Source organism: Lissotriton vulgaris, chromosome 4_1 (genome assembly GCF_964263255.1).
Source record: "Lissotriton vulgaris chromosome 4_1, aLisVul1.2, whole genome shotgun sequence".
Classification (NCBI taxonomy): domain Eukaryota; kingdom Metazoa; phylum Chordata; class Amphibia; order Caudata; family Salamandridae; genus Lissotriton; species Lissotriton vulgaris.
In genome coordinates this window covers 1,566,295,937-1,566,305,414 of record NC_141691.1, presented here as the reverse complement: position 1 = coordinate 1,566,305,414, position 9,478 = coordinate 1,566,295,937, and the positions used below count along the sequence as shown (strand labels likewise).

At 39.9% G+C, this 9,478-nt stretch overlaps 1 protein-coding gene across 1 annotated transcript in view; it reads right to left on the bottom strand.

Annotated features, from left to right (window-relative positions):
• Positions 1–5,575: 5,575 nt before the first annotated feature.
• The window catches only part of LOC147724247 (lectin-like), a 100,804-nt gene continuing 96,901 nt past the window's right edge, over positions 5,576–9,478 (bottom strand). The window contains exon 5 of the mRNA XM_086966983.1: positions 5,576–5,903. Within this exon, the coding sequence (XP_086823109.1) occupies positions 5,818–5,903 (86 nt within the window). The 3' untranslated portion in view covers positions 5,576–5,817. The remainder of the gene's footprint in view (positions 5,904–9,478) is intronic.

The following is a 9,478-nucleotide window of genomic DNA, read 5'->3' as shown; positions in this document are numbered from 1 at the left end:
CAACAGTAGGGAAAGGGTTGGATAGCGTAGGGGTAAAAATTTCTATTCCCACTCCAGAGAGTGCAACAGTAGGGAAAGGGTTATATAGCATAGGGGTAAAAATTACTATTCCCACTCCAGAGAGTGCAACACTAGGGAAAGCAATGGATAGCGTAGAGGTAAAAATTACTATTCCAACTCCAGAGAGTGCAACAGTAGGGAAAGCGTTGGATTGCGTGGGGGTAAAATTTACTATTCCAACTCCAGAGAGTGCAACAGTAGGGAAAGCGCAGGATAGCGTAGGGGTAAAAATTACTATTCCCACTCCAGAGAGTGCAACAGTAGGGAAAGGGTTGGACAGCGTAGGGCTAAAAATTACTATTCCCACTCCAGAGAGTGCAACAGTCGGGAAAGCAATGGATAGCGTAGGGGTAAAAATTACTATTCCCACTCCAGAGAGTGCAACAGTAGGGAAAGTGTTGGATAGCGTAGGAATAAAAATTATTATTCCAACTCCAGAGAGTGCAACAGTAGGGAAAGCACTGGATAGCGTAGGGGTAAAAATTACTATTCCTACTCCAGAGAGTGCAACAGTAGGGAAAGGGTTTGATAGCTTAGGGGTAAAAATTACTATTCCCACTCCAGAGAGTGCAACAGTAGGGAAAGGGTTGGATAGCGTAGGGGTAAAAAAATTACCATTCCCACTCCAGAGGGTGCAACAGTAGGGAAAGCAATGGATAGCGTAGGGGTAAAAATTACTATTCCAACTCCAGAGAGTGCAATAGTAGGGAAAGCGTTGGATAGCGTAGGTGTAAAAATTACTATTCCAACTCCATAGAGTGCAACAGTAGGGAAAGCGTTGGATAGCGTAGGGGTAAAAATTACTATTCCAACTCCAGAGAGTGCAACAGTAGGGAAAGCACTCGATAGCGTAGGGGTAAAAATTACTATTCCCACTCCAGAGAGTGCAACAGTAGGGAAAGGGTTGGATAGCGTAGGGGTAAAAATTTCTATTCCCACTCCAGAGAGTGCAACAGTAGGGAAAGGGTTGGATAGCGTAGGGGTAAAAATTACTATTCCCACTCCAGAGAGTGCAACACTAGGGAAAGCAATGGATAGCGTAGAGGTCAAAATTAGTATTCCAACTCCAGAGAGTGCAACAGTAGGGAAAGCGTTGGATTGCGTGGGGGTAAAATTTACTATTCCAACTCCAGAGAGTGCAACAGTAGGGAAAGCGCAGGATAGCGTAGGGGTAATAATTACTATTCCCACTCCAGAGAGTGCAACAGTAGGGAAAGGGTTGGATAGCGTAGGGCTAAAAATTACTATTCCCACTCCAGAGAGTGCAACAGTAGGGAAAGAAATGGATAGCGTAGGGGTAAAAATTACTATTCCCACTCCAGAGAGTGCAACAGTAGGGAAAGCGTTGGATAGCGTAGGAATAAAAATTATTATTCCAACTCCAGAGAGTGCAACAGTAGGGAAAGCACTGGATAGCATAGGGGTAAAAATTACTATTCCCACTCCGGAGAGTGCAACAGTAGGGAAAGGGTTTGATAGCTTAGGGGTAAAAATTACTATTCCCACTCCAGAGAGTGCAACAGTAGGGAAAGGGTTGGATAGCGTAGGGGTAAAAATTACTATTCCCACTCCAGAGAGTGCAACAGTAGGGAAAGCGTTGGATAGCGTAGCAGTAAAAATTACTATTCCCACTCCAGAGAGTGCAACTGTAGGGAAAGCATTGGATAGCGTAGGGGTATAAATAACTATTCCCACTCCAGTGAGTGCAACAGTAGGGAAAGCGTTGGATAGCGTAGGGCTAAAAATTACTATTCCCACTCCAGAGAGTGCGACAGTAGGGAAAGCGTTGGAGAGCAGGAGGGTAAAAATTACTATTCCCACTCCAGTGAGTGCAACAGTAGAGAAAGTAAATACTTCATATATAAATAAAATTAAAATAAATATTAATACCAATTACAAATTAATTAAAATAATTAACACTTTTATATAATATTATATTTAATCCATTAAAAATATAAATACAAATGAATTAATAACAATAATTGCCTACTAATACACATTATTTACCAATTAACAACAAATTAATTAACAATTAAAAAATAATTAAAAATTAGATAATTTAAAAAAAATAAAAATAGAATTACTTACAATTAAATTACTCCCCACCCAATTCCCCTATAAACCTGCAACCAACTACAGAAAATAAATAAATAAAAGTAACATAATTATCAATTAATAAATTAATCAAAATGATTTACCCATTATATTTTAATTATTTACCAATTCATAATTAATTAACAATTAATTCAAAATAAATAAAAATAAATAAATTAACATATTAAATTATTTGTAATTAAATCACTTCCCACCCTATTGCCCTATAAACCCACAACCCGCTACATAAAATAAATTACTAAAATTAACATATTCATTAATTAATCAAATAATTAAAATTAATTACCAATTATATTTTAATTATCAATTAATAATTAATTAACAATTAATTCAAAATAAATACCACTAAGTAAATTAACATATTTAATTAATTATAATTAAATTACTTCCCACCCTATTCCCCTATAAATCTACAACCCGCTGCAGAAAATACATTTCTAAAATTAACATAATGAATTAATCAATTAATTAAATTAATTACCAATTATATTTTAATTAATTACCAATATTAATAATTAACAATTAATTCAAAATAAATACCAATAAATAAATTAACATATTTATTTAATTATAATTAAATTACTCCCCCCCTATTCCCCTTTAAACCCACAACCCGCTACAGAATTATATCATGCAAAAATTAAATACCATAAAAATATTTAATTAATATAAATAATATAATAAATATACACTTTTCAAACATATACTAACATAAAAAAAACACTTTAAAAATTGATATTAACTTACTTACCTCAAATTCGATATTTTTGTAGTCTATATTCTGTCCATTCTATATTTTTGTAGTCTATATTCTGTTCAGTCGATATTGTGTCCATTTTATATTTTTTAATCGATATTAATGCATATCGATATTAAAAACTCGATATTTTGACTCTATACCGACAATACCAACAGGCCTGTGTGAGGTATAGAATGCAGAAGCCACAGCCTGTACTTGGAACCACACACACAGATCCTCTCTGATTGTTGCTGAAAACTTAAACCACGAGTAGGTCGTGCAAAGCATGATTGTAGGCACTCAGTGGGAAATGTGTGACACTGCTGTTCTATGCTTTGAATCCCACATGTTGGTGCTGAGCAGGGGCAGGGCAGACATATGGGAGGTTTTGTTGCCTTTATTGCTGGATTTATAAATCTATATGACTTTGATTATTTTATTTTTCCCCTCATCTTTTGGTCTTTTCTATTAGGGTTTATGGGATTCAATGTTATAGAAAACAAATATTATTTTGTTCCCCTCATTGTTGTGTCTTCCTCCTCCGCTCTTCCTGTTCGTGTCTTGTTTTTGCTGGTACTGCTAACTAGTGCTAAATTGCTTGCGCTCTTCCTAATCATGGTAACATTGGTTCATCCACAATTGGCATATTTAATTTACTTATAAGTCCCTAGTAAAGTGGTACTCCCTGTACCCAAGTGACTGTAAATTAAATGTTATTAGTGGGCGTTCAGCGCTGATTGTGAAACCCAATTACGTAGCCCTTAACCATGTCTCAGGCCAGCCATTGTAGGGCCTGTGTGTGCACATTACACTGCCATGCCGACCTGGCAAAATAATCCTTTTGCCAGGCCCAAACCTTCCCTTTTTATACATATACGTCACAACAAGTTAGGCTATGGACAACTCAGAGGGGGGAGTGCCATGTATTTCAAAAGCAGGACATGTACTTTTAAGTTTTCCATGTCCTGATAGTGAGAAACATTCCTGTTCACTGATGCAACACCTATGTCTCCCACAGGATAACATTGGGATTACATTAATATATTCTATGAGTGGAATCCCCATTTATGAAGAGAATGACTTTTCAAGTTTGGTGACTGGAATCCCAATTAAAAACCTTGTGGTGAAGTGGGATTCTATATTGTAATTTTGAAAATGCCACTTTTATAAAGTAGGATTTTTCTTACTTTTGCCATTTGATGCCAGCTGCCTGTCTCTGATCACATGTCTGGGGTGGGTGACAGTTGGGCTTTTTTTATTCTCTCTAGACAGCCACACACAACAAGAGTTTTGCTTTGACTTGATGGGCCATCCTGGCACGGTTGGAGGGAGTAGCCTGGCCCAGCCTCATTAACACCTGAATAGGCTGTGTCCTGTCCCCACACAAAGGGCTTGCATACACCCCTGCATTGAGTCTGGAGCCAGGGTAGAAAGGGAGGACCTGTGTGAACTTCAAAAGTATGTCTTTGAAGTCTTCCCAATTTCAAAATCACAACTGGGTATAAATTACTGAACTTCTGATGCCACCACTTCAGTACACTTCTGGACCTGTGAAGACTCTGCCAGAAAGTAGGACAGCTGTGCTGCCTGAAGGACTGCAACTTTGTTGACTGCTGCTTTTTTGGACTCCTGCTTCACTGTGCTGACCTGCTGGCCTGCTTCGCTCCTACCTGGGTGCGAATGACTAGACCTCAATCACTTCAACCCAGAGTGCCTCCAAAGACTAGCTGTCTGGCCTCCTGATCTGAAGTCTCAGGGACATAAAATCCTTCAACCAACCTGCTTCTTCACCAAGACTCCGCCATCTGTGGGTCTGCCCTGCCAACGGGTGCCACCCCAGTTGTGGACCCTTGGAAATGGACCTAAAGTGTATCTTCAGCAGAACAAATGCATTCTCTTCTGAACGATGCACCCCTGAACAGAACGGACATGTCTCCTCGGCTGAGTGGTGCATCTTCTAGCAGAAGCTATGCATTGCAGCTGTTGCATGGACTGGACCCATTGCTACAGACTTGCATTGCCACAGCTTCCTGCATCTGGAACTGATGCATTGCCTTTAGAACAGCCGCTGCGCAACTCTTTACCTTATTTTTCTTATCTGGTGTGGAATCTTCTTTGTGTGGTGTTTTTACCGATTTATTGTTTGAAGTGTTGCACAAATACTTTACACGTTGCCTCCAAAGTTAAGCTTGTTTTCACTGATTTACTGTTTGAAGTGTTGCACAAATACTTTACACATTGTCTCTAAAGTTAAGCCTGATTTCACTGAGTTACTATTTGAAGTGTTGCACAAATACTTTACACATTGTCTATAAAGTCAAGCCTGACAGGTCTGTGCCAAGCTACCAGAGAGTGAGCATAGGTTAATTTAGGGTGTACATCTGCCTTACCCTGACTAGGATTGTGGTTATTGCTTGACTATGGCTCATACTGCAGCAAACTAGGAATCCAATTTCTAACATATTTTATTATGTGTATTGGACCTTTCTTCACCACTGTAAATTAGCAGTTTTATATTTCAAGTTGCACTTCATTCTTTAAGTCGTTGACATCAATAATTGACTCCTCCCAACTTCTGGTATGGAAATAGTAGGCAGGCAAAAAAAGAGCCTCAGTAGTTTCAAGGTTCACACAGGGACAAAGACAAATCTCACATGGAAAAAGTGTGGTAAAGTGAAGACTTTATATTGAAGTGTACAGCATATATGCATGAAAATAGAAAATGAAGCAGCTTTTGTTTTCAGTTTAAGTACTATGATTTTATTTTGAAATCAATTACCCAAAACCCCAGCATCTGATTATCTGACAACAAGTGGTTATGATATGTAACGATTTATCATGTTTCCGCTATTCCCAATCATTCAGACAACAGTGTGTGGTCCTTCTAGCTATGGCGGGTGTGCTTATCCTACAAAATCAAGGGGGCTATACACTTTACACACAAAAGGCATGGATCCGCCGCATTTCTCATCGTTCCACATTCCAGGTTCTGTTAAAGATACAAAAGACATAACATGTTTCAGTCTTTTCCAGGATGCCATACAAAGAAATACAAAATATAAATATCAGAAGACATCCGCTCCAGAAAATTACTGAATCTCCTTGTTAATGTTTTTATCAGGCATTTGCATTACCTACCCTGTAAACGATGGGGCTCAAACCAATCACAACACCTCATTGCAGCGTTGTGATTGGTTATTGGGAGCCTTGGAGCCCAGGTGCTTCTTGTTTGCACCGGAGAAACCAAGAAGAGGACGGAGGAGAGGCATCCGCTGGAAGCTAAGTGCTTTTTTTTTTTAAATCCCACCCTCCTCCTCCTTTTCCCCTTTCCCGCCCACTGCTGCTTTCAGGGAGCACAGCTCACTCCAAATACCAGATAGATAAATTTACAGGTCTGATTGACTATGGAAGTGCTATGAAATTGTACATTCTGACAAGCCAACAAATACATGTGATAGTGTAGAAATTATTCCATGGAAGCATTTTCATAGGAGAAGATGATGACAACTTGCTAATGACATACACCTAGACTATGTATATGTAACAGAATGACAAGATGAGGAAACTTGAACGAATTTCAACTGAAAGACATACTTAGAGTAAGGTGGCCGAGATACATCAAAACACACATGGCAGATGTCCTAGCTGCTACAATGCCATAGCATAAGTGCATTAGAGCCTCTGGGAAGGATTGACTTTTCATTCACGCAATACAATGCAGTCTGGAAATGTGGTGTGCTGTGGTGTGCTGTGTGAAAAGGAGAGAACATATATGTGGCATATATACTAAGATATGTTTCACTACTGCTCCCTCACAGAGCTTGCAGACCGTTTGCTGCCTAGCGTCACTGCAGGCACCTGCTTTATAAGCAGGATTGTTTTTGTGCAGGAATGAATATCTTCCTGCACAAAAACAATCCTAAGAAGAGTAATCCCCAACTTTATTAATCTTTGTAAATCTAAGTTTGCATCAATACATGAGGGGATGCATTGCAATGCCCATGCTCCAACCATGTATTGATTACCCAATGCAAAGTAGCGCAAGGCAAAATTATCCCCTGTTATGTGATACTTTCTATTTACTAAACCATGCAAAGCCACACAAATCATCTTTGCATGGCTTAGTAAATGGCAAAAAGGATTTTGCCTCAGGCTGAGCCAAAAACGTATCATAACTCGATGCAAACATTAGTAAATCTGGGCCTGCTGCACTTATATTATGACAGGTGGGATATTTGTGATGTTTTGACAGAGTATCCCATCGGCCAGACTCTAAACCACCCCCTTTTGTACCGCTTTTGGCCGCCATAAGTGTGGCAGGGTATGCTCAGACGTGAGTCCCTTGCTCACTTTGCCACTGGATTCAAGCAAGCCGGGCTGAAGACGGCTGGAATGCCAGAAAGCGGTCCTCGGAAGCTTGTTTCTGGTCCAGGGAAGACATGGCTTGGCAGTTCGGGCTGGACTGTTCCCATGAGGCACAGGGTCAGACTGATTTGCATATAGCCATGTCTGAACTGGGGTGGCAGAGTGGGCTAAAGAACGGTGATGGATTAAACCCAGATCTTTTGACTGGGTGTGAGTGTTTGATTGATTCAGATGCTCCGTCCATCACCACCCCCTTTTGTACCGCAGACTCTAAATAAGGCTCTTAGGGCCAGATGTAGAAGCCCAAATACCGGTCGGTAACGGCCGAATTCGGCCGTTACCGACCGGTATTTGGTGATTGGGATGTACTGGCATTCTTTTTTTAGATTCGGTAAATTTATCGAATTGGTAAATTTATTGATTCTGTAAAACCCAGATGTAGGTGGGACTCTTCTGCGTCCCAAAGGCCTTTCAGATTCGGTATTTTACCACCCATTCCAATTGGGTGGTAAAATACCGAATCCTGGTGTGCATGCACATGTGTGCATGCACACCTGTGCAATGTGACACACAAGTCCGGAATTGGGGTGCTAGAGGGTGTCAAAGTGACACCCCCTGCACCCTTGCAGGATTCGGTATTTACCGATTCAGTAAATACCGAATCGGTATTGCCCATTGATTCCTATGGGCTTCATGGCCCATAGGAATCAATGGGCAATACCGATTCGGTATTTACCGAATCTGTAAATACCAAATCCTACCGATTCGGTAATTCTCAATTTGGAATTACCTACATCTCCCCCCTTCATATTTACCGTCTCTTAAATACCGAATCGGTAAAATTCGGTATTTAAGAGTCTGTAAATATGAATTACCTACATCTGGCCCTTAGTTATTAGCAAAATCAATCAACTCACTGCTGGTCTGATTCAAAAAGAGTTTGCTATGACTTAACAGGCATTAACAAACACTTACTAAATCAATGACACCTCTCCAGGGGAGAGGAGTGAGGGTATAAGGACTTGACTGAGCAACAGTAGGAGTGAACGTAATGATGATTACAGAACAGTAATCTGACATTACTGCATCATTCCTGTTACTTGTTCACTATGTACCTTTTGAGGATATCACAGGTAGTTTAGGCAATAATTAGGCAGGACAATATATATTCAGTTGAGACAGATTAGTAAGTAACTGTACTCTGAACTGTGAAACAAAGATCTTTACACATACAGGAAACCTGTAAGCTAAAATGTTTAACAAAATGTATAGGTTAGCCTAAATTGATGCCCTACACATATTAAAAAAGATAATGTATGTGCTACCATTTAGGAAGGAGAAAGACTCCTTGTTAAATTAGCTGCAACAGCATACGGTATTGGTGTACCTGGTGCACTGATCACAGGGCCTCATTTATTTGAAGTGACGCAAAACAGCGCATGTTTTATGCCACTGGTGTGTCACAAAAGTGACGCACCGGTGGCGCTAAAATAGCGCAGGGGCTCATAAATGAGCCCCACAGTGTCTACAGATGGTTTAAGACTCGGATGAGTGGTGCTACAAGAAAGAAAAACAGAGTGACATTTGCAGAATTCAGCTATCCTTATATCTTGACCGTCTTACCCACGTCCGAGTTACGCAAGGAAAGTTCTATATCAGATAAAGAAGGACAGAAGTAGGGAAGAAAGATTTCCTGATTATCATGGCAATCAGAACTTACTTTCTGGAGAACAGTCTGTGAAAGAGGTAAAGCAAGACCCTTCGGAACAAATTGAAGGTAGGACTCTCAATTTGAATGCAAACAAATCTCTTCTAATCTTTGTGGAGCAGTTATTGAGATTAAAGAAAGTAAATTGATAGATGCATTTTTTATGGCCACTGCCTCCAGTGATTCGGATGGCAAGTACTGTTAAGCCCTTCAACACAATTGGAAATGGTATAGGGTTCTGGCCTCTAGGGTAGACAAAGTCAACACTATTTAGTAGGCAAGTTTAAGGTAGGGGACCTATGATCTCCAAAGGAGAACTAAATGCTGAAACACACAAAGGATAGGGGATTATAAAATAGCATATTCAGGTCTTTGTAGCCTGAACAATGCATCATAGAGGGCCAATGTTTATTGTATGATTTTGCCTGTTGTGTTGCTTATACAAATTCCAGAATAAGACCCGATCTACAAAGGCCTGATCTCCTACAAGG